The sequence below is a fragment of the Glossina fuscipes genome, unplaced genomic scaffold, assembly GCF_014805625.2.
Source record: "Glossina fuscipes isolate IAEA_lab_2018 unplaced genomic scaffold, Yale_Gfus_2 28, whole genome shotgun sequence".
NCBI lineage: Eukaryota > Metazoa > Arthropoda > Insecta > Diptera > Glossinidae > Glossina > Glossina fuscipes.
Window position 1 is genome coordinate 6,906,361 of NW_023998423.1, and position 25,984 is coordinate 6,932,344.

The 25,984-nt window shown below is 34.3% G+C and overlaps 1 protein-coding gene across 1 annotated transcript; it reads right to left on the bottom strand.

Moving 5' to 3' along the window:
• Positions 1–3,787: 3,787 nt before the first annotated feature.
• LOC119636314 (E3 ubiquitin-protein ligase CIP8-like) lies at positions 3,788–4,315 on the bottom strand. The gene is made up of 2 exons (XM_038031616.1): positions 4,182–4,315; positions 3,788–4,103 (listed from the first exon to the last, which is right to left on the bottom strand). Exons 1-2 carry the CDS (start codon positions 4,313–4,315, stop codon positions 3,788–3,790), a joined length of 450 nt encoding a protein of 149 aa, XP_037887544.1.
• Positions 4,316–25,984: the final 21,669 nt, after the last annotated feature.

Sequence of the window (25,984 nt, forward strand, 5' to 3'; positions counted from 1 at the left end):
TATAATCACTGTCTGTGTTGTTCTGCCTCGCATTTGTTTTAAACACACAACATTCTTTCGCTGTCGGATAGTATACGTCCCCGTATTGTATATGCTCGTATAAATATATATATATATATATTAATTTTTAGTTTTTAGCTGTTAACATTTCCTTCTAAATCTCCTTTTTGAATGCTGTTAAGCATGAATATGAGATTTGTACAGCACTAGGGTTTCCTTCTTATTTGGCTTGCTACGAAAATGATGCGTAATATGTATTATTTGTGTGTCAAGATTGTTGTTCAAGTGCAATTAACATTTGAGTGGCAACAGTTGGCATACAGATTCGTATGCTTTGTAACCCTCGTTGAAAACTGGACTCATCTTGATTTTCTTAATTCTTTTGTTGTATGTCGCAAAAAAATTGAATTCGACGTAAAAAAGTATTCGGAATGGGTTACACGCTGCTGATTAGAGAATTTCTAATCCCTTTAACATCCTTTTCCGAAATACATTTGTATGCCGCAGTAGCTTTACAAGTCGAGCATCGAGTAGCCTGCGCTCTATAGCCGCCATTTCTATAAAAGGTATTAAGAGGTAAGAGAAAATGAACCAAGTCAACAAGAGTTTCTTTTGTATCCCAAGCTTGCTGAAATACATTTGTAAGCGACGATCCACTTTCAAGTCGGGCGACAGCAACCTAGGATCTTTAAATAACCACTTCCGCAAAAGCTTTTATATATGACCAAAAAGATTTTGAGTATCCCTGCGGTCCCAGCCTAAAAGAAATTAACTGATTTTTTATTAAAACTTGGACCGACATTTCTTCTGGCATCATAAATTAACTTATCCTGCATATCGGCCTGAGTGGTCCAGTAGGCAAGAGTCTCGACTAGCAATTTAATGCTCGTGGGTTCAAATCTCAAGTGCCATAGAGTTTTTAATAAAGCCGAATGCCTTAGATGCTAGTGCTTTAAGACTTTGAGTCTTAGGATTTATTCTCTGGCTAAATTTATACTAATAACAATAGTAAACTTATCCTAAAATTCAAATTGCGATCTATTGCCGGAGTTAAGCTTTGTGATGGGAACTAAGTTAGATGCGTAAAGTCGGAAAGTCGCTTACAATATCAAAAGATATTTTGCATAGCATTTTTGATGTCAAGGCAATCTCAGCTTGCCTGTGCTATGCTAACTTTTAAATAGTGTCTTGCAAAATTTTTCTACGGGCAGCACTATGGAGAACGTATACGTATACGTTGACGATACAGAAATCCATGCTGTGATCGAGAATACGAATATGAAATTTTTTTTAAGCTTTGCAAGAGAAGAGACAAACGTAGTATACACCAGACAGAGACCAGAATGGTGCGAATGGTGATTATAAAAAAGCTTGAAAAATAACAATTTACGTAATTTATTTGGTTTGATAAAAAACGTGTAAAACATTCGTATACATCCCCTCGTAAACATCTTCATCGATTGCCTTTACTGTTTGTGTTGTATTTTATTCTTAATTTATAATGTTATATCCTGTGAATGTGATTGCAGTAAATGTTTGTCTTTAGTCTGTCCATGCAGGCATGTTTTGGTTGTGTTTGCCTTTTCTTCGAAATAGTTTTCTTGTTAAATTTTGTACAATAATAAAATCATCTTTACCTCTTTGAAGAGGGAGAGAGCTTCGTTCATATTGTGAGGAAATTTTGAAAAGAAATTTTTGCTTTTTTTTTCCCCCCTTTTTTGAAAGACAGGACAGGACAACTACAAAGGAAGTAAGTAAAATTCCAAAAGTTAGTGCAAACATTAAAACTCGGCAAATAACATATGCTCGACATATTTTATATACACTTTTTTTATACAGTGCGTGCACTTAGATCGAAGTAGTCTTAGCTAGTCAGCCATATTCTGAGCAACATCACAGACACAAGACGTCAAGCCAAGTAAAAAGACAAGCATTTCTTCATTCTTTTACAGTTTTCGTGACTTAAAAAAAAAATGTCTACTAAAAAGTTTTATGGTGACTCATGCTTCGGAATAGCAAATCGCACAAACAATGGTAAGAAAACACCTTGTGATGGCCGCATATCTAGAATATCGGTGCAAGATTTTCAATAGAAACATGAAAATAGGAAATACTTAAGCGGTAATCAATTGTTCAGTTTACTTATGTACCGTATGCTAAAGAGGAAAAACATATTCTTTTGCAGTTTTTATTAAGCCGTGTTTGTGCTTTCGTTGGGACATAAATCTCTTTGAATTATTGAGACCTAAAGAAACAGTTACTGCTGAGCTTAATTACAACGACTGCATTCAGATCTATTGAGAAAGAAGCCATGTTTAGGACCATGCTCTGACTCATGCAGCAAAAAATCATTGAATCGCGATGCGATGTTTTATTATAACCTCAGTAGTCACGCCGAACGTTGCACTCTTTCCCTATCCTTCTTTTCAGATCTCTGGATCACTGTTGGAGAAACAAAAAAATCACTTCTACAGAGGACCTAAGGAAATACGTTGGATCGAAAAAAGGGATGAAGATTGTGTAAAAAATTAAGACATAAAAATTTGAGTTTACTGCAAACTGGCAAAGACCCAAACCAAAAGTTGTAACAAATGCTTGTTTCACCTTTAAGCCAAAATATAAACAATTAAGAAAATTATATTTGACGGAGGCCGAATCTCGAATAGCCACTGATATGCTTTTCGCATTCTACTCTCCAGGTTCTTTCCTTTGATAGCCATATCGCTGGTATTATTAAGAAAAAAGTAATCGCGGTGTCTACAGTATTTATCTTAAAATTGAACCATTTCTAGGCAGATAATATATCTTCATTTAAGGAGTGTACAAAACATTTTTAAACATTCTGTCTCGTTTGCCTTACGATAGATAAGGATTACAGCGGATGGTTTCCATTTTTGCATGTAAGGAGTAGAGTGCTTTGTAAAGTTAGTGCGGACAATTTCAGCCTTCCAACTTTCATAATTTCCGAATAACGAACAAAAATGCAAAAATTTTTGTTAAAAAAATCAGAGTTGCTTTCAGTTCACGCTTCATTGCGCGCTTCCGCTCCCAGCGATTTGGCCCATTTTCAGTACGAAACTGCCCACAGAGACTTCCAATGTCTCTATCAGATTTGAGAATGTCAACAACACAAACCACACAGACGGACGGATATGGCTAGATCAACTCAGAATTTCACGTTGATTAAGAATATATACACTTTATAGGTTGTCTGAAGCTTCCTTTTGGGTGTTACATATATTTTGGAAAAAACTGAGTATGCCCCGCTCTTACAGTGGCGGGTATAAAAAACCACAGACATTCAGAATTTCTGAGTATGCCAATCGGGTCGACCGGAAGCACTATTTTGATAATTGTAGGTGTGGGCAAGTTACGCCCATTTCTAATTTGACGGCCAGAAGCTGAGCGTATCTTTAATGGCCGCATAAATAATTCCAGATTACAGACGGACATAATATAGCTATACTCACAAATGACTTTGATACTGATCGAGAATATATACATATGTATATCATAGAAAAACAAAATGACTACACGCCATCTTACAGTGGTGGGTATAATAAAATTCAATTACATTTTGAAATTTTCCAAAAAAATATTAAAAACAAGCCATAAATTTGTGTTATCCAAAGCTTCCATTGCGGCTGTCATTAAACTCCGAGTGTTACGGAAAAGAAAACAAGAGCAATACAGCATGAAGCTTTGATCAATGTATTTTCCAGATATGTATGTTTTTCATTGTATGCGAAAGTTTTTTATTTAAATGGAGAGATTTTCAATATTTTCCCTATTTCTTTCCTTCGCGTTCTTTTTCTTTGAGTTGCGAGTATAACCGATCATTTTGTTCCATCAATTTCTTAAAATTTTCCTTGGCTTCCGTGTATTTTTCTTCCAATATTAGATTCTTAGCTTCACATTCGTCTAAACGATCTTTTGCTCTTTTCAAATTTCTTTCGCAAGTTTGCAGTTTATCTTGCAACTCTCTTATTATAGCATTGTCTGCTGCGCAGTCTGCTGCATCCCCTATTGCATTTTCGTCAAAATCAAGAAATACTCGTTGCGAACCATCGCACTGAAATCGGCAAACGGGACATTCGGCAGACCTGTAATTTTCAATCATATAATTGATAGATTAGGTACTGATTGGATCGGTTATGACAACTCATCTGAGTCCTATTTACCTTTTACGCCAATACTGAATGCAATTATGATGAAATATATGGCCGCAGCTTATGCTGTCAATAGTATCCGTTATAATCAATTTTTCTTTGCATATCGAACATACAATAATAGGCGGTGCTGACATATCCGACATCGTTCAAATTATTCCGAAATACTCTGAGAACAGCAAACTGATGATGCGTAGTTTTTTTCTTCTCCAAAAAGTTTTGCGCTTGTAGCGAAATGGAATCGTGTTACCTTAAATGAAAGGATGAACGCAATTAAATTTCAAAATTATCACTGCCAGCAACGTGCAAATGTAACATAACAGCTGTTGAAATATGAAAAGTAATATTCCCCCATATTAGCAAAACAATGTGAGGAAGCAAACGCGCACTGTTCGATTTACTGTTAACATGTGTTGTTATCTTCACGTCTTGTCAAATGCCGTTTATACAAACACAAATTATTTTATACCCAATAGGGATAATTAGTGCATGTAACACATATGTGTATTGTTGGTTTTATACACACAATCGCATTCAAAACACAAAGTTTGCTTTACCAAATACCTATGGGTATTATCGAATTTATGAGGAAAAAGGTCTATTGTTGTAATAACATTTTGTTTATCCGAGTCCGTGCAAATAAATATGAGTGATTAGCAAATATTCATCTGCTTTATCAACACGTTCTGACAGATAAAGTGGATATGCGCTATACAAGAAATGCGGTACCAAAAGTAATTATGCCCCAAACAGTTTGTGGCGCAGGATATATTAAGTTTGTGCGATTGTATATAACTCTCAGAATACCTTAAAATAGATCCAACTTATATATTATATTGGTCGACTTGGAGTCATTACCCTCAATCATAAATTGATTTAAGCTTGTCGGTCTGTCCATGTAAGTTTGTATGTAATCTATAGAAATTTAGTAATTCCCTCATAAAGTTCGACTTACATTGTAAATGCATTTACATATTTTCAAAATTTATCGAGAAAAATAGCTAAGTATTTTGTTACTAAATTGATGAGAATGATCTTCGCTCGTACGCAATCCCCGGAAATTAAGCCTTTACGTGGCAAAAATAATAATACTCTGTGACGAAAACACTGTACATAATCGTAAATTGACAACAACAACAACAAATTTGGACAACGTAGGTGTGGTCTTTAACATTCGATATGGGAACAAAATCGAATTTTTAATATTTTATGCAAAAAGCAGGTGAGAAGCAATGTAATCTTTGGCAAGAAAATTAGAATTTTCCCAATTGACGCATAAGGGCTGGTATGAAAAGTTTAGCTTTACATGGCAAAAAGTTTTTAGTACTTTATCACGAATGCACCGGATTTAGCAGTCGGCCTTGCCAGACTAAAACGATTTGACTCGTCTCTTTTATAGCCTTCTGGCGTTGCTCACATTATATGGGCTAATAAGACGGAACATGGTAATCGCCACAATGTCGTTGCAAAATAAGAATTATTGCATCTGCAGTAAGGCGGTCATCATTAGCAACGTGAACTATTACTAGAATAACGCCATTAAATTTGTAAAAACAAACATCAATTTGATAAACTGTTTTCGATACGCTTTCCAAGGCATACTTCAGAAGATTTATGATATGCAGCTTTTCGAATTTTATGGGCTGTAGTTGTTTTCGCTTTTACGTAATCTAGCAAACCAACTAAGGATACATTCTGTAGAAAATGATCGTTCTGCACATTGCTTTCAAGTGGTCGACCCTTTGATAAGGAGATACTTTTGTTTTGTTTTTCTCTAACATTTTAATGCAATAGAGTGAACGCTAAACTGATGTAGTGATGAATGGTATCGGAAAAATTATGCCATTAATACAAAAAGCAGGCGCTTACTTACCTAATGGTCTTGACGACTCTCAAATCCCAACAACCGAAAAATTGAAATAGTTATAAGGATTTTAAAAACTAAAAGTCTCCGGTAAGTCTACGGTTGAACGTTACGCAAATGCTATATAGAAAGCAAAAACGCCTATAGTGTTCACCATGAACAACTGCTTGGTTTCATGCCGTCCAGATAGCTGGACTATTCCTGAAATTCGAGAACGAGGTTATGGTCTTTTTTCCACCCAGAGAAGGCGAAACGTATTGAACATCTTATATGTTTCGTTATTCTGCGATTTAATAATGCAATCCCCGCGAAGTTGTACGAAGTAGTGTTGCCATCTTTCAAGAGAAAAAAAGAAATAAAAGAAAACTCTCTTTGAGACCCGCTAGTCCTAAATTTATTTTATATTGCCTTTGGCTGTATTTTGTGCATGCGTTAACGCCGCTTTCATTGCACATTTATATATAATCCCAAAATATCTTAACCTATATCATCTTACTATTGATGCAGCCTACGTCATTCTAGGCTCTCCGACCAGCTAAGATCCGCTGTATTTGCAAGTCTGCATATCCCCAAGTCAAAGGTATGTTGTAGGGAATTTCTTGTTAAGTCTGGAATAAGTACATAGCGCCGGGTCCGTGTAGTCCGAAGTTCGGATATTGTACGGAGTTAACAAAATTCTATTACTTTCATCAGTTTTGTCGACGCAAGATTATTCTCAAGGGCATATTATAAGCAAGGCAGGTAACGACACGAAAGTAGCCTATGTGATGTGTTTTTCTTTTCGGCATAATGAACAAACGATTTGCAGCAACTTATAGAAAAGAGCCTATGTCAAAATAACAATACTTAATAGTTGTAGCAGTGAATGGCTGCTATGGAAAAGACCCTAACACAAGAGAGAATAACGGCAGCAGAACACATAGTGAACAAGCTGTAGTTGCTCACATGAGACAACAATAAGATAAATTTCGAAGCGTCATGGATTTCGTGCTTGCATTTTAAGAAATCACACAAAGGGAAACCTGTTTACGGCCTGCTCGTTGAAGACCGACGTGAATAAGAGTGATAAGCCAGGGCAATGTGCTACTTGTTTTTGTTTCTATGTTCGATTGTTGGATCAGATCAGATGTACCTAGTGTTGCCTCCCATTCTTTTTGCCGAAAATTGATTGAATGAAACGTATCAGTCAGGGTGCATTTACGTTAAGTATCTGTTCCTAAATTGAATTCACAAACGAGTAAGAAAATGATGGTTGGGTGTGAGCAAATTTTTTATGTCCAACACCTTTATTCTAAGACGAACTAAAGCACAAGTATAATAGTTCTATTCAGCTACGACCGGACCACGTGCACCACCGCCCTCATTCAATTTGTCATATCAAGTTCTTATTACCAGATCTGTTTTCAGAAGTTTTACAAATTTTAAATGAATTCATCGAAAGAAGTATATCGTGGACGTGTATTGGACGTACAGTGTACGTGGTCCTCTATTTCCATTTTGGGCATGGAAAATCTATACAATTAACAAATCTCTTTCCACTATAATCTAAAAGTAATAAGTAGAACAGAAAGTCAACTAAATTTTGATGTTTTGTAATAATGGGTGGGTGGTCATGCTCAATTTCTTTTTAAGTAAAGACATTGTGTCTTCATGTGTAGAATGTTGAGAATAATTTCCAACGTTCTGAAGCTTATAAATAAAAAAAAAGAAAGCAGGGAAGAGAATAAGAATTTGATCACTTATAACTTTGTAAAGCCGCGGCCGGGTTTTTTCATTTTCGAACATGAAGAGGTGGATAGATTGGTAGGGCTCTGCATAAAATAGATTTAAGAAATTTTGTTCACCAATGGGTTATGAGTGATAATCCTCACGGTTTTGCTTAATGAGGTAGAGGTATTGTCAGGTTATACTTTGCTAAGGGCTTGTCCTTTGACCGAGAGGGTCCACTTTTCAATAGCAACTTGCTTACTACGTACTTCCCATGTTTCTGCCAAATCTGAGTCCCATAGCTGCGTGTTTGCGTCCAAAAGACCGAAGAAGTTAGACAAACGGGTAGAGGAGCACAGTTAAATCGATTCAAAATTTAAAGCTTATTAAAAATACGTATACTTTGAAGGACATATGAGTAGTGCACAGATTTGTACGAAGTGAATATACCTTTACCGTTCGCTGGCTGGTATAAAAATTCGGAAGATGCATCTGTTTATCTTCCTAAATCATGTATTTTAAGTGCTTCTCTTGGCAGCTTGCATCTCCGTTACCATGCAAACTCGTTGACATTGTGCTTAAATGTCTCAGCTAAAAATCGCCAAGAGAAATACGCTTTGAAAATGAGCGGAGTTTTTTTCTTTTTCATTCTTGTATGATTTTTTTCAAAAGCAATATCATTGCAAAAGCATTTTTTTTACAAGCAAAAAAAAAAAAGAAAAAAGAGAGTATAAAAAGGAAAATAGTTTCACTCCGCAAACTAATCACATATTGTGTAAATTGAGGCTAATTGCACAACAAACTTTACTTACATATAATACTAGAGTGAAATCATTTTGCATTCAATTTAATAAAAACAAAAGCATACGTTTTTTAAGCATCCTCTTTGATATAAAAAACAAGAGAATCTATGACCCAGATATATATATATATATATATATATATATATATACATATGCACGCATACTGCTACACATTTCCATAATTATTGACTATAAAATAAGAAAATCAGCAAATTTGAATTCTGTTGCAGAACTTGATTGAAAGTGTAGAAGCAAAATACAAAAAAAAAAAAAAAAAAAAAAAAAAAAAAACAATTTAAATAAAAAAGTTTTTCTTTATTGAGCATATCGGTTGAAGAAAATAATTTTCTAGAAAATAAACAAGTACAACTGAAATATGCAGACAAAGAAAGCTATCAGCTATCAGCTGCATATAGAAAATGGAAAATATTTACATCAGAACCTTTATATGAGGCGAGTCCATAAAAAATGGACCTGCGCGCTCCTTATCTAGTACAGAGCGCGTTTTTCATCAATTAAAAATTAAATCTTTTTCCTATACTAGCCCTTAGTTTGCATAGAAACAGTTGATGGTTGAAAAAAGAGTCCCTTTCGATTTGTGTAATTTACTTTCCCGAAATACGGATAAGCAGCGATTGCTGTCAGGAAATTTTGTATTCATGGTCGGGTCTGGGGAAAGTTGTAATTCATGATCGCAAAAAGTTATCCAACCCAAGACTCAAACCACATTAGTGTAACAACTTTCGTAAAATTTTTAAAAAAATTTCCAACGTTTATCAGTCGGACAGACGGACAGATAAACTTAAGAGGATTTCAAATCGATTGATATGAAAAGGTAAGTGTAACTTTTTTTGTTAATCAATTATTGTTCGTCATATATATTTAGCCAATACCATGTACTTTACTTGTTGGCATATAAAAGCTTATTTTATGGCTTGGCTGCTCGAACAACAATCCCACCCATGTTATTATTGCATAACTGTATTGGCATTAACAAGCTAAGCTAAGCTAAATATTTCTGCTAAAGATGCAGCACAAAGTTGTCGCGCAGATGACCAGCTCTTGTAGTCGATAAATTCAAACCGTCAGCAGCGGTCATCGTGGGATTATTTCACACACTCTTTGATTGTCGGTATCCATTCCCACATAAAGAGATGGTTGTGTACGATCACCAACTTCAACTTAAGCGGTAATAGCCCGCCATTTTCTTAAAATCATATTAGGGAAGAAAGGGCCCGACCGTCAAAGTCCAAAACTCTGACTTGTAAGGGCACTGTAAAGACAGTCAAGCAAGGACGACCAACAAAGAAATAATTTATGAGTGATGCCGCGCCTATTTTATCTTTTCAAATCTGAAAGTTAATTTTCTTATGTACTTTCTAGCTTGCATTTTTTGATCGGAAACAAAATCGTGTATCAATAACTTTTTTTCATGCTTTTTACTTCATTTTAAAAATTGAACTCTCTTCCTCTCTTTGTCTCCCCGCGTCAATTGTAGACCTTGGCAAAATAGCCTAAAAAGATCTTTAAATGATGTTAAAAAAGTTATTGATAAACAGAAGGCACTCGAATCACCCGTACCGTCACGACCTATTACGTATTCTGCGCCCTAGGTGAAGTATCTTTTCAAAGAGCGATCCAAGATAATGTAATCATCTTTCAAAGTAAACTTTTTGTGAACACTATAACCACTTTGATATGTTTTCCTGACCTTGTACATAATTTTTATTGCCAGATATCGCCAAAGCGGATTAAGAATTTCTGTTACTACACTAACTAAGGCCAAAAGGCCATTAAGCTATTCGTAAAGTCATAGAGAAAATGTGCGATTTAATATTTGTTAGCAAACGACGTTTATTGAAATTATCGAATAAATACCAAACTTTAAGGCCATAAAATGCAGGAAATCAAGGTATCATAAATGAGTGAAAAAAACATTTATTTGCGTTAAAGTTTTTGTTTGTATTTAGTAAAAATACCTTTTGTTTTATGGTTAAGTGTCTGAGTAACTGCTTATGGGGTAACTGCTAAGCGTGGCATTTACGCAAGCACGACGTGTACAACGAATAGTTTAACTTTAACCAGTCTTTAAAAAGTGTTTTTTTTTTTTTTTTTTTTTTTTCATCTTATTACAGCTGATGGCACTCACCTACTGTTTAAACGGTTAACAGAGAGTTTGTGCGCCGCAAACTTGTTGCCAATTGTTGTACTAGTAGTAGAAAGGCATTTCGGCATGCGAGGCCGATGAGGTGTGGGCATGTGTTCAAGCTACATAAAGCTCATCCTGATTGCGTCATCAAATCGATGGTGTCGATGGTGTCGATGACACCATTAAGTTAAATAAATATGGGAAAGAAAAGAAAGAGCAAAACAAACTAACACCACCGCATCACACATCACGAACAAACATTTCGATACTTGAAGAAAATGCCACACACAAAATACTTACGAATGACAGAGATTTGCCATAATGTAAGTCCACACAAATGCGATTTATTTAAGCGACATTAAAAAAGTTTTTCAATTGACACACGAACCCAAAAGTAAACAAGATATTAGGAAAGGAAAAGAAGAAAAAAAAAACATGCTCAATAAATGCACTGGAGAAGCGTTAAGTTTTAACGAAATATAGATTAAATACTGTCGGTTATTAATTGCATCCTCATGAAAGAAATTTAAAGGTCAGAGTTAAATCAAAAAAAATTTCTTTCCCTTAAGCTATTTGCTCTCCTTCTAAGGAGATGGCGTAAATAATTAATTATTCCCATCAGTCGCTTGCAATGACGTAAATTGTAAGAGGCGATATTATGCAATGCAATAATCAAGCACGCACACCTTAACGACATCAGTGCAAGAGTAAAACTGGAACCTCTCCAGAGAATTTTGATGACACAAAACAAAAAAATATGTATAAAATAATTTTTATTTGTGATTGCTGCTGCTGCTGCTGCTGCTGCTGTTGGCATTTGTCTTCATGTTGTGCATATTGAATGTATACAATAGCACATATATATATATATATATGTATGTATATGTATATATATCGTTTCTCTTGTGTTTCTTACAAAATCTCATTTGCAGCTGGCATCTTTATAGCCGTCAGCGGAGAGTAAAGACATGCTAACTTTATTATTCCATTCGTAATATGCTTCAGAGACCTTCTAAAGCCCTGGTGGAAGCATTATTAGTGAATCTATATATTCGTCTTCTTATTTTTTTGTCTCTTTCATGAACTTTCCGACTTTCTTACGTAATTTGTAGTATGATACAGAAATCCTTGAATCCACTTATTATAATTCTCTGTTGTTGTAATTTTTCCACTTTATTATACCGTTTGTATTACTCTCAAGAAATCCTATGCTCTATATAGAAAAATTGATACCAAATTTGCTGATATGACCTGTCTATCTTTTTGCTTGTTATGGGTAAGTATGTTCCATAGACATTATGAAGTCTTCACTAGACCAAATATCGGATGAAAGTTTAGTATAAATATTCGTGAAAGAGTTTTGACTTGACTACTTTTTTCTATACCCACCGCTGAAGGATGGGGATGGGGATGTCCGTTTTGTTTTTTTTTCTTCATAATTTATGTAGCAGCAATAGAGAGACTTCAGAGACGTTAGCGTTACATTTTGAATTGATTAAGATATGTCTGTCCGTTCGTCCGTCCATGTGTTTGTATCTTGTTAGCATTCCACTGGTCGCAGAAATGAAGATATGGATTTCAAATTTCGTAGAAGTATTGGAACGTTTTGCATGCAGGCTGGTATTGGAAGTGCGCCAAATTGTTCAGAGCGGAAGCCCAGAGTGGAACGTGAACTGAACGCAACTCTTAACTACCTATATCTTACACACACAGTGTCACAGAGTTAGAATTTACAATTGCGATTATTTAAATATCACAAACTTCAAATATTACCCAAGAAGAGATTCCTTTACTGCTGGTCTCCCGGAAAAATTGTTAGAATTGTTGTTGTTTCTAGAACCACTGCTTACTGCAGTTTTTTCCACAGATCTTTGTTCATGTTGAATGCTTCCAATGCGCGATGTAGACTTCTTAGCACTAATCCAGTGCTGGATATTATTGTTGAGATTGTTTTAACCTCTTCAACCACCCATTGGAGTATTTGATGATCTTAATTATATGCTTCTTTTGCAAACTCTGGTTGTTTGGTATCGCGATATCACTTAGCCATACTTTTTAGGTACTTGTAATGATACGCTTATAATGCAAATTATATATAATTATAATTAAAAATGTACTCCGATTTCAAATATCCGGCCACTCAATAACTTCACTTTCATGTAGATGGCATTGTTGGCAATGAAAGAATAAATCTTTGCTGAAGTGCGTTTAGAAGCCACAGGCGCCTGTATTGAATCACTAACTACGTAGTGAGGTAAAGGGAATTCATTTAGAAGATGGATGTCGTATTTACAAAAGTCACTCTTTATCGCGCCGATTTATCGATTTGTAAATAATCCGCACAGGGGCAATACGGCAATGACTCTAAATGATGGGTAACAAGCTGCATAGTGCACCGAAGGTAATTTTAAACAAAACGGTCATAATTGGGAAAGAAATCGACTCAAAGAATATGGGCAAAGTTGTTAAGGGATTTCCTTATTAAAACATAAACCAATAATAGGGGCATGGTATTTAAAGTGTTTGGATCAATAGTTTGTAAAATATGAAATTTCTTCTTCTTTCTCTAGCATTCAGCCAATCAGCAACAAGTGATTCACGCCGGCCGATGCGGTGTCCAATATTCGCCTTATGTTGAATATTTTTTTTGGTTTGGAATTAACTTGAAATGAGAAAACATGTTTGATGCACTTTCTAATAGCACGACTTGAACAAAGCAGAGACAGAAAACAAAATAAATTTTATATTTGTTATTTTCTTCTTAGGTGTTCACAAAACCAATCAACGAGATACCATTTACTATGATTACATTGCTGATGGAAAAAAATTAATCGTGTTCTCTTAAATTTATTCATTTGCTTATTTTTCTTAAAAGTTTAAATGTTTAAGAAGACAATTTGTTCCAGTTTCTTCCTAACTACTTCGGAACACATTTCTATCCATTCGGATGTAATTGCTCGATATTCAACTGAAATGTGAAGACTTCTTCTTCATATAAGTTGCCATCTAACTAAGGACTGCTTACGAAGAAGTCTTAGCTCATTTCTGCGCATCAAAGAGCTAGTTGCACGTTACAAAGCCTTTCAGAGAAATAGTCCTCCCTGTCAGCGCCCTATACTACCTAGAAAGCCGCAGTTATTTGGAAAAATAAAGTTGCAATGGCAATTTGAAGAGGTGAAAATATGAGCAGTTTCTTAAGGAGCTTACTCTAAGTAAACCTAATTATTATTAGTATTATCATCATTGTTATTTTGGCCAGAGATGTGAACTCTGAGGCTAAAGTCTTAAAGCACTGGTAGGTAAAGCAATTGGATTTATTGAAAACACTACCGCGTTTGAGACTTAAACCCACGATCATTGAGTTGTCAGTCAAGGTTCATTGCCTAGTCGGCACCCCCGGGCGCATAAACTTACTCAGCTTCTCATCTACAGCCAGAGAGCATAGGGCAACTATTTTAAGATTAAGTTGACTCCGCTTTTAGTATTCAATCTTTACCTAGTGCACAAGCAATTTTACGGTTGTTCTCTCGATCAGAGACCACTTCTTTGAATTAGAGATTTTGTACTTTAAACACTCAGTTATTGTAAAATTAATCGTATTTCTCAGTCATGCCATGCTACGAGGGCCAGTGAAAGGCAATTACCATGTCTGTTCGTCCAATGGGTACCTGTGCTAAAGAAAATAGAAGGAGCACCGAGAAGTTTTTTTAACGGCTATATATATATATAAAAGCACTGCTTGTAACTTTCAAAGGAAATTCTAAAGTTCTACTTCAAAGCAGCTTGAGAGTATGGGGATCAAGGCTGCTAAATATGGGCTTGAAAAATTTTCAATATAAACAAACTTTAACATCACATACCTTAAGTGAAACGAGTTGCGATTGCCAATATGCATCTCGTCTAGACTAGTTTGCTGAGTTCCGTTTCACATTGTTATTTATAATTGTTAATTTAATATTTTGATTGGCATTTAAATCGAAAGTGCGAATGAAAGAAACTTTGAAGATAACTGTCAAAAGTAATAAACGAAAATGAAACTTCATATAAATTTTTAGATTTCATATTACGAACGGCGCGAACCGCCCACCATTTAATTCAGTCAGCCTTCATTCATATAGATGTCGCTTAATTAAAAACGTTCGGCACGTTTACAACGACGATGATACAGACATGCATATGCACTGTTTGCTGACGGCTAATTGCATAAGTTGATGCTGCATACATAGTAGTAGTAGTAGTAGTAGTAGTAGTATATATACTAAGTGAAAATCGCTTGACGTACGTACGAACATATTCATATCAAATTCATCACATACGGTACATTGATTGGTAATGCTGGTGGCAACAAAGGCGGTTATGTCAGACATATTAATGTGGCAGACAACAGGACAGAAACGCGTATACCTGAATGCATTAAAACAAAGTGCGGCTCGTTGCAGATAAAATTGATTAAAAATTTTGAAGGGCGTTAATTTAAAGCGAAACAATTTGGTATGAAATTTACTAAATACAAATCTACTTGTACGGCAGAAAATGTTAAAAATGCTCTTTCCGCAACCCTCCTAGGGAGATTTACATGTAACCGGTACATTTTTATTAATTCCTTACGATTGATTTCAATTAAAAGATTTTCTACAAAGAGATAACCACATAGCAGGGGATGCAGGCATTGAGTTTTGCTATTGGAAAATGTTGAAAATGTTATTTCACTATTTGTCGAAACCACTATTTGGTCAATCTGAGTGCCCGAAGGTCAGAGTTGTTCTCCTGACGGTAGGTAGGTACATTGAATTTTATTTCGTTTGATTAAAATTTGTATCCTTTTTTTTATTTTTTTTTTGATTTTTATCCTTTTTCGCCATTTTCGCAACCAGCTATAGTAAAATCAGCAATAAATATACCCTTATAAGTTTGCATTCGCTCACAAGTGAATCACGTTCACAGGGAAGCTTCACTTCAAGCCAAAAGTTTTAGGCAATTGTCAAGAGCACTAAAGTTCTGTTGAGAAGGTGAAAATTTCCGAATTTATTTTGTTAAAAGCAAACACATCCGGAACTGGCAAAAAAAGTGAATCCAATTCGGATAAAGCCTGAAGAATGAATATATCTACGCTAACAACCTACGATGCCTTGGAGATATTCTTAAAATATTTCACACATTCAGCTACAAAAATTTAACAGCTCGCTTTCCCTATACGCTCGCAAACGAACGATGCGGTAGAGGACATTTACATATACACCTGTTAATAAACTTCAAATCCATTTTCTGGATCGATTTGAAAATAACCATTCATTGGTTCGCCTAATGTCAGTTCAGTTAATTTTATCTTCAGCCTGCGTCCCATACTGACATATTTTGATCCAAAGACAAATACTATTGAAAATAGTTGGATCGGAAATTCTTATAAGAAATTTGCAATTTTTAAAAAGTCACTTTTTTTTTTAAACCAGCTGAAGCCATTATAGTTGATCAGATCCGATCTTTAAGCAAATTTGTTTAAGGCAATTCTTCCTGACAAAATATCACAATTTATATAATACTTTGTTTCTATGTAAGAGTATAATTTTAGTGATACCGTTGATACGATTGAAAAGGTGAACTAACGCTGGCCAACTATAGCAAAATGAAATTTTCTTCATTATCCTCCATCTATTTTTCTTTTTCATCAAAACTAATTCTGTTCTCGTGATTATTACCTTTAGAATATATTTTTAATTTTTGTATTCCATTATAATGTGGAATTTCATTATTTGTTTTTATAAAAAGTTAAAGTTAATTTACTTTCTCACTGGGTACATATCGCCTTGGTTTGTGTTAACTACGAATACTTGGGTGATATCTTTAGAGATCTTTTCTTTTACGATATCGTAAGTTATAGTCGAATCGATGTTTTGTGAGGTCGACTTAGTTTCTTCTGTACTGTCACGTCTCTATGAACAGATCACACCCATTTTTTCGACCGCGTATTGTTAACCTAATAAGGAATGCTTTTGCGAAATTTCAGCTCTCTATCTTCATTTTCGTCACAAAAATCACCCGTGAAATTGACGAGATTTCATAGCAATAGATAAGCAACATCAGATTTGCATCAATATAACAAAAACGGGCATGTTCCAGCAAAATATGCATTTGCTGCATAACATCATTAAAAATCATTCATCTAAAAATATCGATCTCGTTATGTCGAATTTTTAAAATCAAAACTTCTCGTTGAAGATAAACCAAACAGTTTTGTATAGAACTGTTCCGATACAAAACGGAAAGAGTGAATCTTGTTATATGACGAACGTACTATATACGATCTTCCTAAGTCCTCTTGACTGTTGTTCACATCCACGTGAACCTAATATAAATGAAGCGACATCTTTAATATTTCCCAACAGAAAAGCGCCTTGGTCAATGAAAGTGGAGGCCTTGGATGAGTTGAGATCATTTCTCGAATGCTTAGAACCAATATCTGTCGATGTGTAAAGCATTCTGAAGTAGAGAACTAATTTAACGTTTTTGGCATACATACACACATACACCCAACCGTCCAATCATCTACCCATACACTCACAAACACGCATGCACAGGCGCGCGCATACATTAATACATATATACATACATACGCAACTATGACTTTCGTACCAATTTACTCCCAATGCTGTATATATATATATATATATATATATATAGATAATAATAAAAATAAAAAATATATTAATTTCGAATTGGAAGTTATTTCGAGGGATGAAAATTATTTTTGTCTACGCATCGAAACCAAGCTATTTACAAACTATTTCCCTCTAATGACATCTGAAACTTGATTTCAAATTTATTTGATATCAATTTATTCCGAACGCTTGACTTACCATGATCAACAATATTTCGAAAAGTTACCTGAACTGTATTTGAAGAGAGCAAAGTGTTATAAGCTTTCTCGTTTCGTGTCGTTGGATGATATTTCAAGATATCTGCTTAACTAATATGAGACAATGAACGATTTTAATTTATTTAGTCCTTAATCAAATTCGCTATACAGACAAAAATAAAGTGAAGGCTTCCCGTAAGTGTATAATAATCAAACTTTTGCACGCAGTAACCTATTTCATAACAATGGTCATCTTATCTTTATGAAGATATAAAAATTTAATGCTTAGCAATTTTGTGCGACGATTCAAGTGAAATGTTTATGCATCCGACCATGACCAACAAACCAACAAACCGGCAAACAAAGCAACGGTCATCCACCGGCTATGTCGCAATATAAAATCAGTAGACTATTGAAAAACTGGTAATAAACTAAGCCCTAATGTGCAAACATGACATTTTACAATTCAAAGTAGTTGTTTTGCGCTGTTAAAAAATAAATTATGTAAATTCTCATTTAAAAAGTTTACTAAGCAAAGAGCCATTAGAACATTCGTTAACTGCACAAAAATGTAATTAAAATCAGTTTCTAATTGAATACATTCATCGTTGCGTTCATGCCATAGAAATGGGATGTGATCAAAATGAAATACAATTTCATTTTTCAGCTGTGTCCCAAAATAACACACAGCAGCCGTAACAAAAATAATGTCATGTCAAGGCAAGTTGCATCAGCTGTTGAAACGCAGTTGCCACCAATAGCGTTAGGACGATAGCGGTGATGGGGAAAAAAACCAAAACAAGAACCAAAAAAAAGAAAACACGAAAAAAATAACTTTTCAGCTAAAAATGAAAATTTTACTTAAAAAAAAAAAAAAGAAGAAAAACATCTAAATGCAATAATGAACAGTGATGGAAGGCGTCCTTCTAATAGTCCTCTCTACCACTACAAACTAACTATGGCGAAGACTAAGAGATCAAATTCGATTTAGGCCACACTTTTCGAAACATATCATGTACCGAGCAAGCCGACCGACTTAGACAAGTGTAGCTAACAAATATGCTACGCACAGGAAAAGTTTAATTATTTTAGGAGATGCTTTTGTACAAGCAATGAATATTAGACGAGAAAAGTACCAACAACTTAAGCCTATTCTTAATCATCAGATGCTTTTTCTTCTTCTTTCTTTTACAGCTTCTTCCATCTTCTTGTGGCATTAATCAAGAAAAGATTAATTAGAACTTTTCGTATAAGGGAAAATGATGAAAACGATCCTTGATGAAGTTTTAAACAGTAGCATGCCTTGCGGAGACTTGGATCTCTCCAGAAGATGAAATTAAGCCGATCGACATATCAATTATGAGAAATATTAAGAGCCCAAGAGTTATTCTCCAGTGTAATGTGCAGTTGTCGAACGAGCCTAGAGTACGTATTTCTCTTTCAAAACCATAGGTCTTCCTGTGCTTCACGCCGTCTTTCTATTTCTTTCGGGATGTCTTGTGTTACCTTTTTACTTCCAGAATAAAAACACTAATGCCTTTGCATATGAAATTTGATTCGAAAACCAATAGTTGAGGCAAATGATTTATTCAATAATTTTTATGCTCACTCAATATCAAATAATAGTCTTTTTAAACCTAAAAAGACTGGAAGAGAAGCCCTCAAAGTGACTGCTTTTGGGCAAGATGGTATAACACATACATTTATAAGTAAATACAACCACTAACAAATGCATTTTTAACAGGTATAAAAAGTCACAAAATCCGAAGAATTTGTAACATTAAAAATATAAAATTTCTTCGAATTCAAATTAAAAAGCAGTCAAAATGACTTCTTTCGGCAATCCAGTGTTAACCAATTGTTAAAAAGAAACTGATTTACAGATAGAATTAAAATTCGGTTTCGGTGTGAATAGCTTTTAATTCAATTCTAAATCTCTAAAGGAACCGTAAGCAACGTTAGCTGGTAGACCGAAACCAAATAGAAAGTTATTTTCATCTGTAGCTCATCTCCATACCGACCTTTAACGTTAAAAAAAAAAAAAAATAAAACTAAAAAACGATAAAATTTCGACGTTTTACAGTATTGAGTAGGCAAGTCCTCCCAACCTTTTCCACTTTTGTATAGGTGCTGCAGTATTTTCCGTAGTAAAAAGCTTGAAATTTTCTTAGTTTTATTTGTCTATGCTTTCCACTCACCACCAAGAAATAATCCGATTAAAATTATTCAAAGTCCGTTATAAACTTCGCCGTGTGCGTATGAAAAAGTATTCAACTTTAGCAAATATTAATTTTAAAGATTTTTCAAAAACAAAATTTAGAAATAATCTCAACTTAAAGTTATCCGAATCTTCCGTACGCTACATCTATATATCATTAGAGCAATGAATCTTTCAAAATTTCTTATTCTTTCACTAAATGGATAATGCGCTTCACTTTTTCTATAAATTTTTTTGCCCTCCCCCCCATTATGGGAATCCCTATAATAGATGAATTGACAGAGGGAGTAGAATGTCCAAATATTTAACTAGTAATGAGCACAATATAGCTCAATAGCGTTTATATTCTTATTAGTATTTGGTGTATTCCAAGTGACATGAAAATTAATAACACCATCCATGTTCGGATGTTGAGGGAAGTACTGACGAGCTGATAAAACTTTCAAATAAAACTTTTCTTATTTAATTACTTTTTTTTTTTTTTTTTGGTCTCAACGCCCAACCGTCTTTTAAAAGATATTCACCCAACCAGGCAGGCAGAATCCATTTGAATGCTAATTCACTCGAACTTTTTAGTATTTTTGGTTTTTTTTTTGCCGAAATTTTTATATATGTATGCCAGCAATGTTTTTTGTGTTCATAAGAGATTTGAGTTCGAACTATTTTCAACATCTTGACGTTATTACATTGTAATTACGTCGTGGTCTACTTGTTGCAGATAGAGGGAGGCGGATAAAAAGTTTTCCTTTTTTTTATTTACATATATATATATATATATATATATATATTGTTTTTTTTTTGTTTTCTATAAATAGCATAAAAAAACAAAAGGCGATGGTGGTTTTATTTTTTTTCTCTTTTCATGAATCCTTTTATGAACGCTTGCATATGCGAATACATTCATGCCACGCATATAATATGTATATGAGTTCTATATGCTGCTACCACCACCATGTAATATATTGTGCAAAACAAGAGAGCTTAAAATTTTCTCTTTTTTTTGTTCTTGTTTTTTTTTTTTTTTTTTTTTTGCATACTCATATAATGTCTATAGTGCTTTAAACAAAAGTATATGTAATGTGCTTACTGACACATTTTATAATATTGTTTTTGTTGCCAACAGCTTAAAGGATTATAACAAACATTGATAAGGATACTAACTCAATTTGTTGAAATCTATTGTTAGTATTTATACTGTTTTCGTACCCAAAGGAAGAATGAAAATCACAAATGTTGGAAACTTTAAATTTGAAATAATTGGAAAACATAACGAAAATGTTTTAGCAAAATCTAAAGTCGTAACAATAGACTTTCCTATCACTACTGCTACTAGTATTATCAAATATATATACTTCTAACTAATACTTCTAACTGCCACTAACTATTACTGTTAATTGCTACTAAGGACATTAATTACAGCCGAGTGGTATACACTTCAAATTGCTTCCTTTTATCTATCAACATTTGCTGCCTTTACTTCAAACTATTCCTAGCGCGTCTTGACATTGGAAAATGGTAAAGTTTGGGGGGCGAATCATCAAGTGATTTAGTGTTTTTTTTTTTTTTTTTTTTTTAACAAAAGGGTTGTTTAATTTTTTAATATCACTTGCAAAATGGCAATGGCTAAGCTTGACTTCTGCCCATATACATTCATATATGTATTTTTTTAGTGCTATGATATTGATGAAACTAACTTTCTTTCCTGTTAGGCAAACAATCGACAAGAACAACGTGTACTCGAAGTAAAACATCTAAATATATTATAGGGGCCCATAGCCTACCATTAAATAGCCTCCACCAACTTGCCGCTAATCTTACAACGACTTTTCAAACTAAAGCATTATACAGCGTTATATAGTCCGATCCGAATTGTTTTGAATAGAGTTCATTCTTGGGACGAAGCACGTCAGTGAGTCAAATTTACCACCACCAAGTGGTGAAAGGTATAAAGAATACAAGCGACTAAAGGAAAAGAGGTAAAATGCCTTTTTGGGGAGAGCCTCATTTCTTCGGTCTTGTGGATATTATGCGCACAAAATCTGAGCTTTATATATTTTATATTTGATGAGTAATGCGAAAGAGGCTACCTTTTTTTACTTTTAATAATAGAGGTATCCTGAATTTATGCTGTACTGCTGGCGTGGCCTTTAATCGATTTAGCCCATGCTCGGCCATCTGAGTAAGCCTGAACTTCGAATCTGAAGCCGATACCATACCATTTGTGGCTGGGAGGGTATATACCACCGACAGACGCATAGGCGGACAATCAAATTCTTTTTAATTTATTCAGAATTTGACACTGATCTAGAGCACGTGCACTTCGGAAATTCTCTGGACCTTTCTTTTGATAAACATAATATACCCTCGACCTCTCGGGAATTGGTTTGAAAACGGAAAATGCAAGAAAATTTCTTGCAAATAAAGAGTTCTTGGGCGGTAGCAACGTTGGGAGTTAAAAATACTTTAAACACAGCTAACAATCGCACTATCCTTAATATTGTAAATCGAGGAGGTTACCCTGAATGCCCTCGCCTGGCTGTAGACGACAGCCAACGTTCTTTAAACTGAAGATATTGATGAAAAAATAAAAGTTTTTGTCGCATAAACGTATTCTATAAAAAGTTTAGGGAATTTAGATTGGAACCCGCTTGGCTCTTTCCCTCCTTACGAAAATAGATTGCTTTTATTAGTCTTAAGACCACTTCAAAAAGATAGACTTATCCGCAGTGTTTCCTTTCCAATTAAGTTTGTTAATGGTATCATCGATTAACCGGCATTACTTGGTGAGATAAACTTCAAGGTCCCAAACCATTTCTCTAGGAACTTTGCTTGAGCTTAGTCTATTGAAAGCTTTTCAACCCTTTAGAGCTCTTTGCAAAAAAATTAAATGGTATCTATAGTTTAACTTTAATACGGATGTTTAACTCTTAACCGCATATTGTTGCCAATTGTTTGCATTCCGATTTCACTTAATTTGCAAATTAAGTTTTTAAAAAAGTTTAAGTAAAAAAAAATTAAAAAAATTGGCAACAATATGCATTTAAGGGTTAAAAAAAAACAATGTAAAGGTTGCTATACAAAGAGATATGAAGTTTCATACATGCGATCACAATTGCATCGCTATACATATCATTTGAAATACGCCCGTGTTGCATATATCCATATGTCCAGATTACCTTCTTATCTGGATATCTTAGTAGGACTCGAAAAGTGAACTACACTTCTTCACTACTAATGACTGGCAAGCTTTTGCATGTTTGCAATGGCTTGGAGGTTCACCTGCAGCTCGGATTTACACCGACTGTGGGTTTCCCTCTTATTCCTCTTATTTTCTTATTTTTTTTTTAATTTTCCTTACATATAAGGTCTGCCGGAAAGCCTTATTCGTTTCTAAGACAACAAGTTTCGACACGTAAGCACATGTTTATTTGGAGCATGTTCGGCTCTCTATTTTCGTCACTTAACTAAAACAAAGTTAATTCACGTTAGCCTTAAGTGTGAAGCGATAGGGTAGCCATGGTTACTGATTAAGTTCACTTAGTCCACTCTATTTTATAAAAAAGAAGAAATGCTTCAGAAGCGTGTAGAAATTTATGGAAGGTAGGTACAGTTTTTCATAGAACATAAAGAAGATGGTTCGTGCTGTCTCACCCTAATCCTAAATTTGAGTTAAATCAATAGTGAGATTTAATTTTCCATTTCGTAATTGTACCTATCATCATGGAGTTGAAATATCATTGTTTGCTTCATTATTAAGAGTAACAGTGGAAGTCTTATCATCATTAGTCATTTACCACAAAGGAAAAATAAGCTCACTACCTTACAGCAAATGGGATTTTATTATGTAAAAAATCTTTGAATTCATTAATTTTTGTCGCATAAAATTTCACTATGTTCCACGCAAGAGCAAATAAAGGGATAATAATTTACTGCTAGCATATTGCTCTCCGCTTACACCGCAAACCATACTATTTTAAGAACAAGAAAAAAAAAATTAGTTTATAAACGTCATACGGTGCACAAAAACTAATAATTTAGATGTTGTTTTCAAACAAAGAATGTAAACGTAGTTGTTGTAAAAGTTATCCTACTCAGAATTATGTCCCCTGCATATATATATATATATATGGCTTGTAAGTTTCATTATCTTCATTACACTTTTTCGTTTCCTAATTACAGTCGTTTTGGATTTTAGTGAATTTTACGTTTACACGTTAAACTCAGTCACAAAACAATTTGCTGGTGTTTGTAAAGAAATTTATGAGAGAATATTGTAAAAGAAATTTATTTGATAAGGTAAAGCAATTTCCGACTCGTGCGAAACAATTCCGTGACTAAAATTTTTATGCATTCCACAATAGCATCATTGCTGGACTTATAATAAATAAAACAAAGTTTTTATGCTGACTTCAAATACATAAGTCCTTATGGCTTTGCTTATTTCTTTTACAATGAATCGTTTGAATTTTAATCATAATTTTATATAGTAATAATGGAGGAAGTATTATTATTTTTTTAATTTTTTAATTTTTTTTTTTTATTATGACCAATCGTTGCGGGAATGTCTCCTATGCAGGGGAAAAAAGTTTGGAAAAACGGACAGGTTGCAACCATTGGTTGGGATATGCCCGACTGGCATGAGTTACGCTTTTACCGATTAAGTATTAACTACAGCTGCAGTCACACATTAGCTGAAATTACGGTATGGTCTACAATAACGCAAATTTAATATTAATGACTATAGACGAAAAAAAAAAAAAATTAATGCTTGAAGAGGCAAAAAAAAAAAAAAAAAACGGTTGACGGATCTTCTAACGTAATGTGTTCTTGAAGTTTGTAAGGACCAAAGTCACGCAGCTTGTTTTGGTTATAAGTTATTCTTATGTATTTAAAGTACGATAAGTATATTTTACTTTCCACTCAGTTTCTTTTGTTGCAGACAGTTTGTTATTCTCTTGTGAGTATTATAGGAATGCTGTAATAAATAAGAACTGTTTAAGTAAGAACGAAATGGAATGGGAATATGGGCAACGCCCATCCGTGTTCGAACAAAAGTATAGACAAGAAGAGGCCGACTTCCGACTTCCTTCTTCTTTTTGGTGAGCCGTCGTTGCTATAAGGACGCAAAGAAAAAGAATAATCCGCGAACATTGCGAGAAATAAGGGGTGAATCCGCAGTGCTGGGGATATGTTATCTGCCTAAAAATTATGGTAGTGACGCCGGGTAATTTTTTTTTTTTTTAATAATATCAGCGATGTGGGTATCAAATAAAACAACTTCGAGAGTAGAATGCGAAAAGCATAGTAGTGGGTGTGCGAGATATGGATTTTGTTATTAGAGAGATTATGTTGCGTTACACTAAATACAAATTTCACGGTTTTATTAAACAACATCATGGTCATCATGGTTACCTATGAGTATTATTGACTGTATGACCAATTCGTAATTACTAAGTGAAAGCATTGACCAGACCTCTTGATTTAATGTGCATTTATTATGCTACTGCTTTGCTGCATTTCAAACATTATTCCTCTATTTCTTTAATTAAAACAACATTCCACACATTCTTTGTGCCATCGACAGACATATTAATCAAGAAAAATAATGAAAGCATTAAAGAACGATTTTTTTATTTAGTCGTTCGTTTATTAAAGTCATGGTAGAATGCTTGCGTACCTATGAAATATAATTAATTCACTTAAATAAACACCGTTATGTTTATAACCCAGAAACGTGCGATATCGTATATATGAAGCCTTTCTGCTGTGATTATAAATTAATTTAAGGAAACGATTGCCATAAAAACATGTTCAATACTCCTGCAATGCGTTGTTGAACCATTCCGCATAACTTAAAATTGAAATGTAGTGCCTTGTATTAGATATGCCAAGCACTCGCCGTGCCTAGCACTATGCGGAACATAGATATATGTTCCTTTCGCCAGACATTTAAAATTGCTAATTAAAATAGTGTTCGCTTTCATCAAAATTTATTTTATCGCTGTCAAAACAAACCTCGCCGCTTACAATGCAACTATCCTATAGAGAGCGCCCCAGTCCCTCTAGAGCGCACTACCAAAGCTTAGGCAGAATTTCTCAATAAAGGAACAAACGTTATCAGTGCAATCGCGTTTCCAGCACTTGATTGAGCAAGAATTGTTTACACAAATGCATAAAAATTAATAATAAATATTGCGAAATGTAACATGATGATGTTTTTT

Coding starts and splice junctions, on each gene's coding strand:
- LOC119636314 (XM_038031616.1), bottom strand. CDS start 4,315: ATGTCGGATATGTCAGCACCGCCTATTATTGTATGTTCGATATGCAAA. Junction 4,104..4,181: donor ATTCAGTATTGGCGTAAAAG/GTAAATAGGACT, acceptor TGAAAATTACAG/GTCTGCCGAATGTCCCGTTT.